The sequence below is a fragment of the Mercenaria mercenaria genome, chromosome 15, assembly GCF_021730395.1.
Source record: "Mercenaria mercenaria strain notata chromosome 15, MADL_Memer_1, whole genome shotgun sequence".
Lineage (NCBI taxonomy): Eukaryota > Metazoa > Mollusca > Bivalvia > Venerida > Veneridae > Mercenaria > Mercenaria mercenaria.
This window is the reverse complement of record NC_069375.1, coordinates 69,676,322-69,696,241: the sequence shown is the minus strand read 5'-3', so window position 1 is coordinate 69,696,241 and position 19,920 is coordinate 69,676,322. Positions and strand designations below refer to the sequence as shown.

At 33.6% G+C, this 19,920-nt stretch overlaps 2 protein-coding genes across 3 annotated transcripts; both read left to right on the top strand.

Moving 5' to 3' along the window:
- Nucleotides 1–4,597: 4,597 nt before the first annotated feature.
- Nucleotides 4,598–8,242, top strand: LOC128548860 (uncharacterized). The gene is made up of 4 exons (XM_053524382.1): nt 4,598–5,824; nt 6,591–6,686; nt 7,181–7,263; nt 8,131–8,242. Exons 1-4 carry the CDS (start codon nt 4,741–4,743, stop codon nt 8,233–8,235), a joined length of 1,368 nt encoding a protein of 455 aa, XP_053380357.1. The 5' UTR covers nt 4,598–4,740; the 3' UTR covers nt 8,236–8,242.
- Nucleotides 8,243–8,578: 336 nt separating this feature from the next.
- LOC128548859 (uncharacterized) lies at nt 8,579–12,198 on the top strand. Of its 2 annotated transcripts, XM_053524380.1 has the most exons (5): nt 8,585–8,678; nt 9,879–9,979; nt 10,546–10,614; nt 11,073–11,208; nt 11,601–12,198. In XM_053524380.1, exons 1-5 carry the CDS (start codon nt 8,588–8,590, stop codon nt 11,603–11,605), a joined length of 402 nt encoding a protein of 133 aa, XP_053380355.1. In that variant the 5' UTR covers nt 8,585–8,587; the 3' UTR covers nt 11,606–12,198. The 2 variants fall into 2 exon arrangements, with proteins under 2 accessions (XP_053380356.1, XP_053380355.1); XM_053524381.1 differs by lacking the exon at nt 9,879–9,979 and having other exon boundaries at nt 8,579–8,678.
- The last annotated feature ends 7,722 nt before the right edge of the window (nt 12,199–19,920 follow it).

Sequence of the window (19,920 nt, the reverse complement as noted above, 5' to 3'; positions counted from 1 at the left end):
TCTTTACGCTCTGCAGTACAACATGTGGGAGCATTTTAAAATTTATAAGAGACTTTCATTTGCTCTAAAAATGTATTTCAGTATAATAACCACCTCTGGAAATTTAAATAAATTGTTTACATTCTAACGTGATTCTCAATTTAATTCTATGACAGTTGCAAACAACAGTAATTAAACGAGTGTGTTAAAATCAGAAAAAACTAAAAGTCATACCTTTTATCAAAGGTACAGTTCGACAATAAATTCAAAAACTACCACAGCTCATATTCATAAAGCGTCTTCGTTAAATGAGACATTTTAATATTTACACATATTACACAACAGTATCTTAGATTTCAATACGTATTTTATTAAAACATATTAGAATATCCATGAATTTATAGTTTATCTTAATGTTCAGCGGACAGGCTTAATTAATCATATAAGAAAATGGGTAGAAAATGAAAAAGAAAATAGGTTAGACAGTCTAGCATGGGTGACCCGTCAGAAAAAAGGGGAATATCGTCTCTTTGGTAAAATGCTTGTCTCTAATTATCAAATCCGGTCTGGTGAAATACGGCTACGGAATTTATCAATAATACGTTGTTCACTCAAAAGTTTCCAAGAGAGTCAAGGTTTTGTAACATGCATAATGTTAATGTTCACTGATTTGTCACATCAAAATAAAATCTATCAGAAGATCTTTTGGAAATCATAAAACGCTGCAAAGAAGGAAAAAAAAACAACAGAAAACAAAACAGTTTGTTTGATTCAGCACATAGCAGTTTTTTGGACGAGCATCACCTCCGCCAACCCCTCCTACCAAACACTGGCTTCGAGTTAACGCAATTATACAGATACATTGAATACGCTAAATGATCTTCCTTTTTTGCATATATCATAAAGCACATCGAAATTAGCGCTCTAAGATAACATGTTAACTTCTCCGTTCCAGTCCTCGATGTAATCAATCGGGAACTAAAACAAACTCGTTGCATATGGCTTCTTTTAAAGATGCCTTTTACTTATTATAATAAATAGATCAGTTACCTAAGTTGTTCGGGTTCTTTTCAGCTTACATGTTTATTAGTCCCCTACTGTTTGAAAACAAACCAGTTTCGGGGACTATAGGAATGCGATTTTCCGTCCGTCATTCCGTCCGTCCGTCCGTCCGGACTTCTGTCCGTCCGCAATTTCGTGTCCGGTCCATAACTTTGTCATCCATGACATGAAGGAATTTTAATATTATTTGGTACAAATGTTCTCCATGATAAGATGACGTGTCATGCGCAATACCTGGAGCCCTAGCTTAAAAGTCAAGGTCACAATTTGAGGTCAAAGGTCAAAAGGGCTTTTTTCCTGTCCGGTCCATAACTCTGTCATCCATGAAGGGATTTTTATATTATTTGGCACAAATGTACCTCATAATAATACGATGTGTCATGCATGACTTTCAAAGGTCAAGGTCCCATTTGGCAGTCAAATGTTAACATGGCATGAACAGGGTCTGTTTCGTGTCCCGTACATAACTCTGCCATCCATGAAGGTTTTTTAATATTACTCGGCACAAATGTTCTCCATGATAAGATGACGTGTCATGCGCAAAACCTTGACCCCAAGCTCAAATGTCAATGGCTCAATTGGAGGTCAAAGGTCAATAGATTTTTTTCCTGTCCGGTCAAGAACTCTGACATCCATCAAGGGATTTTAATATTACTTGGCATAAATGTTCCCCATGATGAAACGACGTGTCATGCGCTACACCCAGAACCCTAGCTTAAAGGTCAAGGTCACACTTGGAGATCAAAGATTAATGGGACATTTTTCCTGTACGCTGTATGACTTTGTCATGCAAAACAAATGGCACAAATGTTCACCACTATGAGAGGGAGTGTCATGCACAAGAACCTGGTCCCTAGGTGGAAGGTCAAGGTTACACACAGATGCCAAAGGTCAGATACAAGAATTTGAAGATACAAGAGGGAATTTGATGTAGCTTGGCATAAATGTTCATCATGAGACGGATTGTTGTGCGCAAGAACCAGGTCCTTAGGTCTAAGGTCAAGGTCACGCTTAGAGGTCAAATGCCAAATTCAAGAATGACTTTGTTCGGAGCATTTCTACTTTATGCATGGAGGGATTTTGATGTTACTTGGCACAAATGTTCACCACCATGAGGCACTCTTTTGTTGTTACTATAAATAGCTTATATTGTAACTTACTTATTACAGGCCGTAGGGAAAAATCGAGACCAGTTTTCTGTGGTACAACATGCATGTTACATCCAATTTTAGGGGTACCGGTATTTTGACCTATCTCTAACTGGTAAAGAGTTTTGTGTGGACTTATATGGATTATTTTTTTACTATAAATAATGTTACCTTTTTGATAATTGGCCAAAATGCTAAAAACAATTATAGGGTTTTATATATACAAATTTTAATCCAAGTCTTTTGTTTGTAGCATACCGTATATATAGTACAATAGTGTTTATACATCATTGACAGATATCAGTTTATTATGCTATACTGCAGTTGAGAAAATTAGGGGACTTTTATTGCATGGCAATACTTCATTCACTTGTTTGTTGTTATTTGCTTTTTTATTGATGTAGTATCAGATGCATGTATTTCCATTTCAGGTTGCAAGTCAAATCCAAAACGTTATTGCAGGCTGTAAATCCAGTAATTATATATACTTTCAATATTAATATCAGGTCTAAAATAATACAATGTACAGTGTATTTGTTGGAATGATCGATACGATATTCGTATCAGTGAAAAATGATCGATATTCGATATGTCATATGATTTTCTTATATTTGGAAGTATCTTTTACTCAGTTACACGTTTTCATATCCTTTTTAAAGATAACATGTTTTTCTCGATCATTAAAGTATTCCGATGGCAGAAATTTTGTTATGACATGTAAGCTAGCCTCTTCTTCGAATGAAAAAGACAGTATCCGTTCGCTAATTATTTTATTGACTCATTTAGCTATGTGTGCTAGCTATTTGTTGAACTGTGTCATTCATGCATATTGAATTAAAGTAGTCCGGCAACATACAATACAAAAGCTACATTGCGGATTTATTTTTTCTGCCTGTTTGTATTTTCCTGTGAAATACAATCCATATCTTTGACAGAATCTAATTTATATAGGTATATAAATAGGTATATAATAAAAATGATATCTGACTTTAAAACTAGAGGTAAGAAACAAACATTCAAATATCCATATCGTAATTATGCTGGTTTATTTCAATACTTATGACCATACGCATTCATTAATGTCAACCTCCCGAGGAAATTAGTTAAACGTTGGTTCCGGAATGAACAAAATGACTGAAAATAATTTATTAAAGTTAAAAACATAACAAATGTACAACTATTTTTTACAGCACAACACAAAATTGATGAAGATATGCATGCAAATTATGCACAACATACATGTATATCCATAAGAATACATTAACAAAATCGCAAATTACTCCACATTGTTAAGTTTGCACTATTATGGCCTTTATTCATAATGTGGCTGCCACATGCTTGCAATGAACATATTAAAAATGTGAGTTTCTTGTTAAATCATGTAATTGTAATCTGATATTTGTTTTCTAAAATATTTAATAGATATTATAATTTTAAATGTCATATTGCATCCATTGTTAATAAATATTTCTTTAGCTTTGCAATATTGAAAGTAATGCGTTTCTAATCATTTGATTATGCAAAACACCTGAATGGACAACTGCTGTATGTATTTAAGCACAAAATTAACTTTAATTAATTCCTACTCATTTGATAATACAATATTAAGCATTTTCCATCGCAACTGAATAAGGGCAGGTAGTGTCTTTTAATTGGTCAGTAAATTTTGACAGTAATAGATGATTTAAAAGCTCTGATATGAATTCAAATGAAAATATACTGATAACGCATCATTAAAGTGTATTTTTGCAAAGACAGAGCCAGTTGTGTCCTTTAAGAAACAGTTATAAAATGCTTTAACACGAACTATGTATAAAAACAAGGACAAACATTCAACAGGAGAAGTCACATTGATAAAACGAAGCCGCATAAAAAATCTTATTAATGCTTTCGGTGGAATTGTGGTAGTTGCTCCAAATAAGGCATTATGTATCAGTTGTATGATGGCCGAATGTTAAGTGTTAGGTTTGTGACAGTTTTTAATTTTGATGATTATTCGATTGTACAGCTTGTAACATTTTTCATTGATCTGGATTCAATGTCGCTCAAATTTTGTTGTCTACAAGTATGAATACTATTTCTATGATTTAATTAGATTTTATTGTGTTTCCTTTCAAAGTTAAGTAATGAGGGTGATAAAAACGTTTGAAATAATGCATTTGCACAGAAATGTACCTGTATATGTCTCATACAAAATTAATTGATTATTTTTAGTAGTAAGTATTCTAGTAATATGTATATAATTATTTGTAAAAGAAAAACAATATCTAAAAAACAACAAGTGTGTATCATGTATGAAGATCACTCACTGAACATTCACTTCAAATATCAATTTACATATATACATGTTTGGTTATGTATTTATTTTTATTCAACAAGCTGGAACTTTGCTCTATTTCCAGGTACTTCAGGAAAAGAATTTGTATTTGGTATTCTGAATTTCGGTGACAACGGCCTTCACAATAGTAATAATATCTTAACTTTAGGTATCACAAACGTGTCTCCATATGATGCACAAATAAGGCTGCAGATACCTGTTTTAAACAACGACATGCATTTCAACATTCCGCATGGCGGAGGGAAAACAGTTAAAATTGATCCAAAGATACAAAAATATGGGACTTTTGTTGGTTCACGCGGTATCAGAATTACGTCTAACAACGACATCTCGGTGATTTTTACGAATACATATGATACCGATAATACTATAGATTCGTGTAATATTATACTAGTTGCTAATATTGCACGAAATTACACCATATCATCTTATAGTAGCATTTACGGAAGTGTTCTCTTGGTGGCTGGTGTAACAAATGATACAAATGTAACAATTTTCAATGGCACAGACGTCCTTTACTCAGCCATCATTAACCTGTTTGACGTATTGCAATACAGGTCATGTGTTACGTCTTGTGATGTCACAGGCATACGCGTTATTGCTGATAAACCAGTTTCTGTTTCGTCCGGATCAACATACGCAGCTCTTCTGACAAACAGTGGTGCCAGAGGTGATTACATAGTTTCTGAAATGCATCCTTTAAAAACATGGTCTCGTACATACATCGTGTCTCCAGTGTTACCAAAGACCGCTTTTGTCAGCAGAATTTTGGTGGAAAATTCATTTTCCAGTGTAACGGTCTCTAACATTTCAGAATCATACAGGCTCACTCCATCTTCATCCAGCCAATATTTCGAAACGGAGGCTCTTGTTCTTACCTCTGATCATCCATTCTCACTAACTCAATATGGTGTTAGTTATGACTCTGATGATAACTCTGGAAACCCTTTTATGACAGTCGTACCTGGAGTAGACCAGTATATCAACAATTATATATTTACAGTACCACATGGTTATTACGGAAATTTGAAACAATATGTGTCTCTCATCGTACCTAAAATGTACAAAGATAGTTTAGTTCTTGATGGAATGTCCCTACACGTATATAATCAGACAAACCGTGCAAAGATATTAGATGATCCCGCTCCATTTGATACTTATACGATCTTGACATTCAGAGTGAATGAAGGCTACCACCATTTCTATCATTCATCCGAGAAAGTGACATTTGGTGTGTTCGTGTACGGTCATGGATACTTTTTAAGCTATGGGTTTTTTGCCGGTTATGACTTAAACGGTAAGATACAAATAGCAAAACCAATAAGATGTTTTCTTATGAAATACTAACAGTTTTTGTTTAAGAAATAATATATCTTAGCCAGTGATTTGTCGTTGAATAAATCATTGTTTGGATTTCAGATGCTAAGGAATTATATCACGAGGGCACAGCCCGATTGATATCATAATACGTATCTGAACGACAAACAATGATTTATTCAAGAGCAAATCACTAAATGAGATATATTATTTCGATTCTAACACGTTACCAAGGATTTTTAAGTACATCCTTGACGACATTCATTAAATATTTGCCCGTTTTCAATTGGTTTCTTTTCAAGCGCGCCGCTATGCCTTTGACGCCATGACGTAATAATTGTGACGTCAGAACAGTGATTTGTTGTATGATAATTCACTGTTTTCAGCTTTCTTTGTTTATTAGGAAATTGAATCGGATCGTGTTAGAATATGCAATTTTTACTTTTACTTTTAGTATTGTTATATTTTTTAATTGTACTAAGTGTTCCGTATAAGCAGGTGGTACGGGGCGTGATGGATGTTGAACATTTCATTACCTGTCATGAACAGATTGCTGTAATGTTGCTTGGCTGCGTCCTATGCTTCCAAAGTATCTTTTCAAAAATTGTATTATAACATTATTGTTTGTAAAAGAGTTAACTTAAGCTTTGTAACTCTTTGGAAATTTTTCAAATTATTCAATTTCTTTTGTTAAAATAGTAATTCAAAGCAACATTAATAGATATCTTATCATTATTTAATTACAGGCGATTGCCGTATTCAAACATCAACGTCAACCACAACGTCGATTTCAACGTCAACTATGACGTCATCTACGACGTCATCTACTTCCTTATTACAACGTAATTATGATTTGCTTGAAACATTTTCAAGTCAAAATCCTAACAGGACCCGATTTGTTTTTCTACTGTTATAAAACAAAGTATGACGTAATTATGTGACAACAACATTGTTTTACGTTATAGCTTCAATCTTCACAACGACGGCACGGTCAAAATAAAATCGGCCCAAACAGACGTCGTGTCAGAATCAAATGAAATATTTTCTAAATTTATCAGTCATTGAATAAAATCATTGTTAGTCATTCAGATGCATAAAAATACATCACTTTGGCTGCACCCATGTGATATAATTTCTGCAAATTTGAAATTCAATGAATGGTAAGATTAAAATAGGAAATCACTATTCGGGATATATTGTTATTACTTGCAAATAGAATACGGAAATAAATCATCACCAAACAAATTGAAGAATACCTGTTGTAGTTACACTTTATACGTACCCTTTCCATAACAATTCATTTTTTACATACTCTTTTATTGTCTTTTAATTTCAGCAAGAGGACAAATGTGTTACAACTGCGAAGAATTTAGCCATGTCGACCTTTGTGATACAGTGAAGCAATGCAGCAAACAGGAGGTAAAACTATGACACGAACATGTCGTTTTAAAATATCTATACTGATAGAAATGTCACAGGGTGACAAAACTGTTCAGTATGTCCGGCAATCCAAACTCGAAGCCAGGACTTCTCGCTTACAGAGCGAGTTCATACCCGACCTATCTAAATGTCTATCTCACACATGTTCTTCTCTAATGTCACTATGTTGGTAACATGACATTCACCCCAGATTTGCAAAAGTCGTCCTCGAACTCCAGAAATTCACCATGTATAGAGCTGTAAGTACAATCTAAAAGAACTGTGTAATAGAAGATCCATTGGAAGCATAGAGTGCAACCAAGCAACGTCATAGCTGACTCGGTTTGATTGAATCTGTTCACGGGAGGTAATGAAATGTACAATACCTCTAACGTGGCCTAGCACTGGCTTATGCGTAATTCTATTAAATAGGTATTGAATGGACTGCGTGATCCCAAAGGTCCAGAAAACAACAATCCAAGTACGCAGAGACTTTTTTACGGCCGCCCCACGGCACTTAAAGACTTACCAAGCAAGTATGCCACGGTCCTATGTTTGCCGCAACTCAATACCTTTCTCACACTTGGACAGTATATCAAGCGTTGTTTGACTGCCCAAGCGAGTATATGATTAAATAAAAACAGAAAATGGTACTTCTTTCGGTGTCGCATTGAGAGAAGAAAAAAAAAAGAACAGCAAACACGCATACATTTTCAGAACACTTTTACTATTATTACGTATTACTAATTACTACTTATTACTATTGATTTTTCCCGCATGAATCTGTTTTATTTATTATTCTGTACAGAAAGCTTCAAGTATTTTAATTAAATGTAGCCTTTATTTATTTTAAACCTTATGATGCAGGTTTGTTTTACTGAAAGATACGAAGACAGTGGCCAAACGAAATTCAAAACAGGATGTCCCCTACAAAATGTACGTATCAGCTTACTTCATCGTGTGAAGTTATAAATCCTTAACACACGTACATTTTCTGACCTCATGTTAGGTACGTATTTCTAAATAAAAACTTAATTATCTTTTATCATGTCAAATTTCGAAATGCAAGTTTGATGAATTTGTCAGAAATAGCTCACTTGTTAAGTCAGTTATGTCTGTACTGTGTGCTAAAGCTACGAATCTTGTGAGTATATTCGTAACTGCGGCTCTTGCATGAGATTCTTTAGTACTTTTATACAATAATGTATGGAAAAGTGTTAAAAACAAAAGACAGCCAAATATACGAATTGAAATTTTACAGTTTACAGTTTCTTAGTACGTTAAAGTTTATCGTGTTTTATCTTGTTTTGATTAGACTTGTGAAATGAAACACAATGACTCGAGATATTCGGATGCTCTTTGTTTTGAATGTTGCCATGGTGATTACTGTAACAACAAAGGATGTAGGGAAAGTGGTAAGATATTTTGTTGTACAGAATATATTTTGATTTACAATTTCCTAACACGATAGAATTTAGTATATAGCGGTTATTTCTGAATAGAAAGAAATCTGCAAGGTATGCCACTATTCTATGATCCAATCAAAGGAGCGGATAAAATTCAAAATAAAACAGTATGAAGATTACAATTATTAGAATATACAGTATTTAGTCCTACTAATTTATTCCTCCTAAAAGGCACTGACCTCCAGATTTAGCTAAAAATAATCTTTCTTTCAAATTGAAGCTTGGTCATATTATGAACATTAGAATATGAGATTTTGTTTCTAAAATATTTTAAAAATTCCCAATCAAGAAAAAAAGATGACCGCGTCGGGAATCGAACTCCGGACCACCGCGGCAATAAAGACATTTTTCCCGTCGTCGTAACCAATAGCGCTATAGCGGAATTAGTGAATCATGACTTCAATAATATAGATATTTATAATCGAGACAATTTACCTGGAGTAAAGCGTTACAAACGCTTTTAGATTTTCATCGTAAAAAGTAGTAAAAACAGCAAATTCTCATGTGTTTCCGTAACATATCGTCTGTCAGTAATTAGGTTTTAAAGCCTTCTTAAGAAATATAGCATTTATTTCCAGATATTAAAAAACATTTTTGTTGTCGAACGAACTGGAGGGCCGTCCCTTGATTCTTGACGCAATAATAAAGTTTCTGACAGATATGAAGCATGGACATGTCAATAAATGCGTCCTTGAAGTTCACTTAAGATATTGCCTCATCAGCCTTGAAGACACAATGACTGGTGTCATATACTGAACATTTGTTTGTCTACGAAAAGTGTTTTAATTTTGGTATGGATCAGACGAACAATGATAAAACATTCTACAGACAGACGACGTACAAGAGTCTGTATGAATATTGTGATAGAGTAGTTAATGATATTTTAATCTATTCAAAATCCTAGTATCCGGCTTACATTATGTACTTCTTGTGATGTATCAGTTCCTCTAACGCACACTTTGTTAACAAATCGGCCTCAAGCATAAAATGAAATCATGTGGTTAAAGTAATAAATTAGAAACTTATACAATTCAAAAAACTATCTGATAACTTGTATAAGTTATGTCGAAAAATGTTTCCCCTTATAGCTGAAAAAATGAAGGACACTACTTGAGTATATTTTTTAAAAAAATGGAACATTTTTATCAGGGATTCCAGACAGAGACAGACGAGGACCTATCTGTTTTGACTGTCAACATGTTTCATCTCCTGAGGAGTGCGTAAAGATTTCTCCCTGCGATTCCAATCAGGTTGGTCTTCTAGCGCAAGTAACATGTGTTTTTAATATTGACCGTTCGCACGGGGTTGTCCTTTTAGATTTCTTTCTTTGTTTCTTTTGTCCTTGTTGACTATTGTTTCAGGTAAATGTTTATTTCAGCGCATCTGTAGTATATTTATATAATGCTGTTTTTGAGGAGTAAAAGTATTCATAGTAGATCCCTGTACCTGTATTTAAAAATTATTCATTTTAACTCAGGCGACAAGAATAATAATTATCGTAATAGATTAATTAAGCTAAATGTGTAAAAGTTCTTACTGTCTAATAAACAGTCGCACTGAAGTTCAAACTACGGCTGGTCTCGAACCCTGAGTCATAATCATTGCATTTTTTAAAAAAGACATGCATATCACTTTTAGTCTGACTTCATATTTTGCTTAGAATGTTGAAAGCAATGAAAATGTAGTTAATACAGAAATTTTCTCTCGGAACGAACTAAATGAAGTAAAGAGAAGTTCAATAAATTCTTGAAATGTGTAATATCAAGCGTATTGTAACATATCTGATCTGTTCTAATTACTTGGCCGTCTTTTACAGGTGTGCCGTATAGAAGAATACAAATGGTTCGATCATTCACACTTCAAACTTGGATGTGGACACGGACTGGTAAATCGATAAATACAGAATACGAAATTAGTTAGCTGTATTTGCTGCCATTTCAATTCGTTTTTACTTATTCTTTTTATCTATTTTTAACAATGAAAACATATACGTTTTGGTACCTATATCACAAAAATTAAGCAGTCATACTAACATTCTTAAACTTAATTAATGCTGGCGCATATGCGTCGACATTTGAAACTTTTGCTGAACAGAATTGCTGTTACTATTTATTTCATGTTTGCGTGTATTCTGAGGTAACCCGAGCCGACTCCAATTCATCAAATAACACAGTCTGGTCCCACCAGGTTACATAGACAACCTATGTATCCTCCCTTTATGCAAACTTCAAGGTCATGATTCTAGGTAGTATAAGTTGATTGTATTGCGTTTGATCAAGTCTATATCACATCCGGCGATGCGGTATCTAGACTAATCTTAACCATTTTGTGACCATTTCGCAGTGTGATCCTGTCAGTAGAATGGGTAGTCACGTGTTCAAAAGATCGACTCCTGTGTGTCAGTCGTGCTGCACCGAAGACTACTGTAACAGAAACTGTACGACCTCTTCTCAAGGTCAAACTGGATCCGTTATCGTCGGTACGTGTTACATTTAGTTACAAATTGTTGTTGTGTTCATTTCATAGTACTTAAAGACACATCTGACAGTTTCATATATGTATATAGGCAAAAATGTTCCTACGGACAGAATTTCTTTAAACTTTGTGTACTGACTGAGAATCAAGTTTAAAACGGAAATATAGATAGAAATTATTGGAACCGGTGCTTGATCTTGAATTATCTGCCTATATACATATAGGAAACTGACAGATGTGTTATAACGGATAATAATAATTTATTGATTTAATTGATTAGAATTATTGTTCGCCAAATACAATGTCAAGAAACTTATCAATGATTGATTTTATTGCATCTTGTGTTAAAATAATTATTTTCGAAATATCTGTATGAATATTCCTTTTCCGTTTCAGGCTAACTTGAGATCTTCTGCATGAAAAGCATGTTTGGATTGGAATATATAAATGACTTATTAAACACGTTGTTGTGTAAGACTTTCAGACTTTTATCATTGCCTAAGTGTCCAAAATGTTTTATTTATGGTTTATATTCATTCCGAATATAGATGATGTCCAAAATAAGACTGACTACCTTTAATGAATATTGTCTCTCAAACAACAGATTGACTACCTTAAATTAATATTGTGTCATTAACGTCGATTTTCAGCATCACCAATATAATGATTTAAACGCTAAAAGGTATATAATTACATTTTCATGCATCTAAAATATGATAAAACATACAATTTGTGTAAACGCGGCAGGGTATTGGTATAGGTAATAAATTTTAGGTGTGTTCCTCCGCCTTAATAGCCATGAACACTTGCCTTTATCCAAACTGGTTTTGATTTTTGGTCAAATTGGTGAATATGATTAAACGGGCACCTGATTACATTTATAATCGTCAAAAAATGGATCCATATGTACTCAAAAGAGAGAGGAAATATTTATATCGGCATTAATTTACATCCTACATAAAGGTTGGAAATAAAATCATATAATGAAAACCTTGACTGTCATATTTCTGTTTTTAGATTTTTCCAATCTGTCATCGATATTGTACGGAATAGCATTTAGTACCAGTTGCGTTCTATTTATTAATTCGAAATTTTGAGATACTAACTCGAATTTTCGGGTTACTAACTCAATATTTCGAGATATTTACCTAAGTTAGAAACTTTTAGTGATTAGCTTGATCCCTGAAATTATCTAGTATATAATTGAAATCATTTAAGAATCATTGGTACAGGAATCATATAAGGCTAGGTAGCCAGAAGAAAATTTTATATACGAGATATTTGGTCTCACCAGCTATACGTTTCAAAAAAGGACATTCTACTTCGTTTGTCAGCTAGTGTAAGATATAGTCACCTTAGCGACAGGACCTATTTCATTGTTCAAGATACTAAAGGCGTAGGCAATTCCCTGGGTCATATAAATCGTATCCTGACACCGTAACATTGCCTGTTACAGTAGTCTTTTTCAGTTGGTTAGAACGACAAATATTCAAACCGCTGGATGTGAGTATTACCCGGAAATGTATATGAAAGCATGCCTCTAAAAAGATAAAATAAAAAATCATTGAAACAACCTCTTTGTAATACGCAATTCAACAGACTATACGCATTTCAACAGACTATTCAGTTCAACTTTACGAAGATATTCCTTGTTCACAGGCGCAGTTTTTCTGTTAGTGTGTCACTACGCAATATGGCAGTAACACCTGTTGGATTATGAATGTCATTTACATTTTCCCGGTGATCTGCCAGCTAAAAACATAACGCGGAAGTCTTCCACCTTTCTAAAAGTAGGCAATTCTGTCCTCAGTTAGATATTTCCACTTGTTTTCCACGCAATACAACAAAGACCCAGAATCCGAAGCGCACACTGAACTCTCCCAAGTTCATACTGCTACAATACTTTAGTGTTCTAATTTTGCAAGTTCTATCTAAAACTCACTTATAAATGATTACATTACAGTCAACAAAGTATTATCTAGTTTTACACGAATAACTATAGAAAGTTCAAAAACTTGTAAACAGAAGAACGTTGCGCAATAAACAAGCGAAACAGTATATTTAGAATACACAAGTACGTGTACATGTTTGAATACCAGCGACGTAGTCGTAAGTAAATAAGCGACTCAAATTTCATAGGATCTAGGTATGTGTCGTCCTTACAAAGACGGAGGAGTAAAGTTCCTATAAACAGAAGTCAGTCAGTATAGGCGGGGCTTATTTTAACATAGCCATATATTTGTCAAATGAATTGGGAAGAGCCACGGAAACTTAAGTTATATGCAACCATGAAACATGAACCGTCGGAAGTTATAATAATAAGGCTTACTTAATCCTTTGTTTCATTTATTTTCTTTTTGCTCATAAATGCCACAACAGACCTTTTCTCCTCACGTAAATGTCAACTTTTCCAAATTTATAACAGACGGAGCACGAATTATTTCAACCATAACGTCTTTTATCAAAATGCTGGAGAATACATACCTCTTTCGGAGATCGAACCTACTACGCTGCAATTTGTAGATCTGCGCTGTCTCTATTGAGCTAAGCGGACAAGCCCCTACAACCAATGAAAGAAACTTAAACTGTTACATAACCATTCAGTTATGCTTTGTCTTGCTTGCTTTGATGGCTAAACGCTTCATACATTTTTTTTTTTGGTACGAACATGTCTTATATACACGCTAGTGTGAGTTCCGCTATACCAAGTTTCTGAGCAATGAAATAGTAAGAGTCTTAATGTAAAGGAACGTGTAATAATAAGGTTTTAGTATTTCTACGTTTTGAATATTTATTCGTCTAAAACTAGTAAGAAACAACAAAAATGAGTGTTTTTCATCTGAATCATATTGTAAACGTTATAATTATTGTTAGTTGTCACGATGGTGTTTCAAAATGTCTGCGGTTGTGAAGAAACTGCTTTGGTGAGTTTTAATATCTGTATCATTTTCCGGGTGGCGCGATGTTACCAGCACGTCTCTTCTGCCTATCTGAAGCACCCGCACACTGCTTTTCTAAAGCATCCGTTAATCCATTAGCTAAAAGATAAATACAATATTTAACAGGTATCATCTATTTTTCATATTAAACGTAAGATAAAACAGTACATGATAATGTTAACGATTTAAGGTAGCAAGTATTTTGGATCAGTTTATAGGCGCAAACACTTTTCGGGGCGGCGGCTGCATTGATTTATTTTCCTTGGAGAAGAGGAGTTGCTATGCACAAAAGTGAAAATGGAACAAAGATTGAATATTTAGAGACCTGATCACGAAGTGCTCAAAGGTGAGCTTTTATGATCGCCCTATGTCCGTCGTCGTCCGTCCGTCGTCGTCGTCGTCAACAATTTGACTGTTAACACTCTAGAGGTCACAATTTTGGCCCAGTCTTAATGAAACTTGGTCAGAATATTACTCTCAATAAAATCTTGGATGAGTTTGATATTAGGTCATCTGGGGTCAAAAACTAGGTCACCAGGTCAAATCCATGGAAAACATATTAACACTCTAGAGGCCACACTAATGATTGTATCTTCATGAAACTTTGTCAGAATGTTAATCTTGATGATCTTTAGGTCAAGTTCGAATCTGGGTTAGGTGTAGTCAAAAACAAGGTCACCAGTTCAAATCAAAGGAAAAGCTTGTTAACACTCTAGATATCACATTTAGGACTGTATCTTAATAAAACATGGAAAGAATGTCAACCTTTATGATCTTATGGTCAAGGTCAAATCTTGGTCAGGCTAGGTTATCTAAAGAACGTTAAATCATTGACATTTTACAATATGAACGTTGTGTACACATGTGTACGCAAAAATGACGTTGCTTAGCAATTACACATTTATTGACGCCATATTGTATATTTGCCCTGATGAGTATAAACGAAACCGGTAGGCAAATATAATGTAACTCATGTAATGTTGTTTATTTTTTCTTTATATATAAATGAATATGTAAATAACTGAAAAAATCACAGAAGTCTACTGCTGTTAATTCCTTGCAAATTGAACTTATATATATATATATATATATATATATATATATATATATATATTCCAACAGTATTTAATTATATAATAATATATATATTGTTTGTGAAGTTAACGTTTCTATTTCTATTCCTTTTCATCGCTCCAGTCTGAGCGGTGTCGCCGACGCTGTCGCCAAAACCACCTTCTATAGATAAAAGATAAGGGTAGATTTCCTGGAATATATATTTACAATTATATATATATATTTTCCAACAGTATTTAATTATATAATAATATATATATTGCGTCTGAAGTTAACGTTTTTATAGAATCCTTTTCATCGTTCCAGTCAGAGCAGTGTCGCCGACGCTGTCGCCAAAACCACCTTCTATAGATAAAAGGTAAGGGTAGATTACCTGGAAGCATAGAACACCCCAAACACAGCGATAGAGCCATGCATCGCAAAGTAGGCTCGCAACAAGAAGAAGCTTGTAACGGTAAATAGAGATGACGGGTTGTTTAAAAAAACTAACAATTAAAGAAAAAGGATAGATATCTAACAGGAAGACAAAACTATTTTCGAATCGAGGCGAATGTTAAACAAACTGCGGAAAATGTACGTAATTATATTTTGAAGCCTGAAAATAGTTTATTAGTCTATTAAATCGGCTGTAAGCAATCCACATCCAATTACTTTTCAAAATTTTAAGCGAATTAGATTAAACGAAACAAAGCGCAACTACCATTTTCTACAAAAAAAAAAAAAAAAAAAAAAAAAATCATTCTGTGTTTTAAAAATATAAAACCTGATACAAACAATACTTCTTAATTGAGAATATTAATAGTTAGAGAAACTTACAATTTTGCTGAAGCCTGTTCAAGGAGGTATTAGAGATTACCTTTCATATCAATACTCAATAGATCGAATTACATGCTTCTAAAGGAATATTTTGACACGTTTAAATGGTTCTTAACCTTTACCCTGCTCTATTTCTAAAAATGGACTGGTCCATCATTCAATTTTGGCAGTACCACTTATTATTTAAAGGTTTTTTCACTGAAAAATTACTGACTGAACAGGGAACAGTGCAGACACTGATTAGCCTGCATGGATCTGCATGTTGATTTTGGTCTGCACTGGCCGCAATGGCAAAATCATTTGCATTCATCATGTTAAAGATGGTTTGGTAAAATAGAGATAACACCTAAAAAAATAGTACAGATTAAGTCACTTTCAAAACATTTGACTGACAAAATCAGAATATTTCAGGACCTTTTCTTCCATATATTAAATTCAAATAGGACAAAACCAATTTATTTAAGTATGTAACAACAGTTTGGGTTATTATATAATAAACGAATATTTCCAAAAAAATTAAAATCTATTTTTGTGTTTATAAAGGCGTCATCTCCATTTTTCACGAGGTAAAATAAAACGCTCAGTTTCGAATGCAAACCTAACCTTTTGGTACATCAAAGTTTTTTTAAAAAAATCATGTTAAGGGCATGTAATGACAGACTGACAAACATCTTTAGAATTAGACAGTATTTAACATGCAGACTATATATCAGAAAAATGCTAGATGTAAGACATTATGTTAACTAATAAACAAAATAAGATCGTCAGAGACCCTTACACGTGTTAAAGTTAATTCTATCCACACTTCTATTCTAGGAAAAGCTGTAAAATGCAGCTCAAAAGTATGACATGAAAGCGTTTCTGGAAATACAGATGTACAGTTAGTGGACACCGTGTCACAGAATCGAAATATGCTGATACGTTCTCTGGACGTAACTATAGCTTAAATGCTGAAAAACATATGGAAAAAACGTAATTTGACAATATTCGTTACAGTTCTACTTTCTTAAACAAACTATGAGCTGTTGTTATTGATGTAAACAAGGTAAGCAGGTAACTTATTGTTATAATAAGATATTCACATTAATTTACATTTTAAAATGTTTGCGCAACTTGAAAAAAAATGTGTTGGCCTATCATTTACAATTATATCAATAATTATCATTTGAATTGAGTGCATTCATGTGTGGAAAATATTGATGGCAAAATGTTGTAGGGGTTTGTTTACATTTTGTAAATTTTTTAATATTTTCTTTTCAAGTCAGTTTTGGTATGGACTTGGTAAGCTTGTAATAAAGAACATGTACTATTCTCTTTCAATCAAAATTTGATCAAGAGTTTTAGACACGTGGCTAGTCTAGGATTTTGAATTTATTAAAAGAAAAAAGTTCAGTATAGGCTCCTTTAAAGTGTTGAAAGTAGACTAAACTTACACTATACTCTATTGAATTTTTTGAGTTGTTGAGACTTTTGATATAGATAATAAATGGGGGAATCACAAAATGAATGCAAAATGGCAATACAAGAATTGTCTTTTTTGCTTCAGATATTTTAAGAAGGTCATTTTCTATATATCAGATATTTGTATTTTTACATGGAGATGAAGAAAAGCGTGAATGTATTTAGTAAATGTATTTAGTAAATTGGTGGACTTAGCAATCCGAAAACAGATTTGATATTTAGGTACCATATCTGTACTATCCAGTGATTTTCATTGATGTCAAGTTCTTTTATGAATCTATTTCCATTTGTAACGCAGCTTATGTTGAATATAAATCATTTGAATATACCCTTAAGGTTCCAATAGTGAATTTGTTTAGAAATTCAGAAAAATCTAGATATTTCTTTACAAAATGAATAGAATTATTATTGAAGTATAATGCTGAAAACCGTAGTAGATGAAAGCAACTGCATCATAGAATATAAAAGAAAAGGATGAGAAAGGAAATGTAGTACAGGACACGAGATCATAAGTGAAATCGTATATATAATACATGTACTTCCCCTCTTTAAGCAAAAGAACTATTTCTGGAAGAAATATTTATTTAATAGTGCTAGGTACCGGTATAAGTTCAAATGAGACAGGATGAAATTAATTGAAAATGACATTTACATTACACAATAGTAATATTACAATCAAACACAGTCAAATACAAACACATGAAGTGTTTAAGAAATCAAAATATATTTCCCTTCTACGTATTTTATGCCAAATTTATATCATTTTAACAACAAACTCAAACTCAGCAGTTGTGTAAATTGCTATGGGATGTGAAGACAACTGGGGATGAATGTTTGTAAAGCAAAATGAACTTCAGAAGGATGTGATACATATATAATAGGAACAAGGCACCCTTTTCCTATTATAGAATCGTATACTTTCAATGTTTGTCTAACGTTTTTGTTTTTGGTCATATGCCATTCTTAATGAATTTGTTCCGTTTCGTTAGCAAATTGGATAATGGTTCTGAAATTATCGGAAAATTATTTCATGGTTGTCAACAATACCTCGCCGCACCAAGAAATCCAATTTAATTTACTTTGCATCACTGAGCCAGCCGGTGAAAATCATGATTATCTTTAGAATCTTGCTCCATGCGTCAGCGCGTATGAGGATGCCATGAACGTTGATCGTTGTACTCAGGAACCCTTCAGTGCCTGAAGTCATAAGAAGGATCACTTACTCTCTTAGCTAGAAAATCGTCTTATTTAATTAAATTATGTCATTGTAGCGTAACACTCAACGAAAGGAAATATCTGCAGATATCAGTATTGTTACCCAAAAAATCATTGTCTTTCACATTTCTACGTAGGATATTCAGAGTATGTCTGATACTAGTTTCTCCGTAGACAGCGTATGTGCACTTACTGAACTTACACTTAAAAATAACCATTTTCAGTTCGATGGTGATAATTACATTCAAACAATGGGGACGGCCATAGGCAGTCCTTTCGCCCCGACATATGCGTCATTGTTCATGGGTAAGTTAGAGCATGACTTTTTACAAAGCCAGCAGCTGAAACCTACATCACTGTGGGGAATCACATGATCAAAATAATCTCTAAACCAAAATAAATTTATGAATAAAACGGGATTAATTTGAAGCAAGTTTAGCTGTAAATCTAAAATATAGCCTATCATATGGCAGCATAGATGTATCCTAAAACTACATAGATTTCAATCACAATCCCCTTCAGATTATCTGGAACACTTCATGAAACTGAGACTTCTTATTTTCCTTAGTGTTTGTAATTACTGGATACCATCATTGTTAACTACATAATTATTTAACACTTTTCATTTGTCATATGATAGGCTATGTCTAAATTCCATGTTTTATTTTGTTAGGACATTAAGCCATGTTCTTCAAAATGTAACTTTGGTTTAGAGAATATTTTGATCATGTGATACCCCGCACTGTACATTGTGGCTTCGGTTTCTGGATGATGGTTTTATGACCTGGGATCATTCACTGGACGAATTGAGCAACTTTGTTATAGCCCTTAATGAATTACATAGCTCTATTAAATTCACGTATGAAATTTCAATGAAACAAGTGTCATTCCTGGGTGTTGATCTTACGAAGGATACTAGCAATAACATATGCACCATTGTGCATGTTAAAATACTATCATCCACCAATACCTTCTCTATTCCTCTAGTCATCCAAAGACTTGTAAAGACGGCATTCCCTACAGTCAGGCTAAGCGATATCGCCGTATTATATCTGACGATAATCAATTTGCTAAATCTCTGGACACTTTGTGTGAATTTTTCAAATCCAGAAATTACCCAGATAGTGTAATTGATGCTGCGTTTAACAAGTTGCGTAATGTAACACAAGATGAAGCCCTGAAATACAATAACAACTCTACTCAAGTTGATA

Coding starts and splice junctions, on each gene's coding strand:
- LOC128548859 (XM_053524380.1), top strand. CDS start 8,588: ATGAAACACAATGACTCGAGATATTCGGATGCTCTTTGTTTTGAATGT. Junction 8,679..9,878: donor CAAAGGATGTAGGGAAAGTG/GTAAGATATTTT, acceptor CATTTTTATCAG/GGATTCCAGACAGAGACAGA. Junction 9,980..10,545: donor CTCCCTGCGATTCCAATCAG/GTTGGTCTTCTA, acceptor CGTCTTTTACAG/GTGTGCCGTATAGAAGAATA.
- LOC128548860 (XM_053524382.1), top strand. CDS start 4,741: ATGCATTTCAACATTCCGCATGGCGGAGGGAAAACAGTTAAAATTGAT. Junction 5,825..6,590: donor TGCCGGTTATGACTTAAACG/GTAAGATACAAA, acceptor ATTTAATTACAG/GCGATTGCCGTATTCAAACA. Junction 7,264..8,130: donor AGCAATGCAGCAAACAGGAG/GTAAAACTATGA, acceptor CTTATGATGCAG/GTTTGTTTTACTGAAAGATA.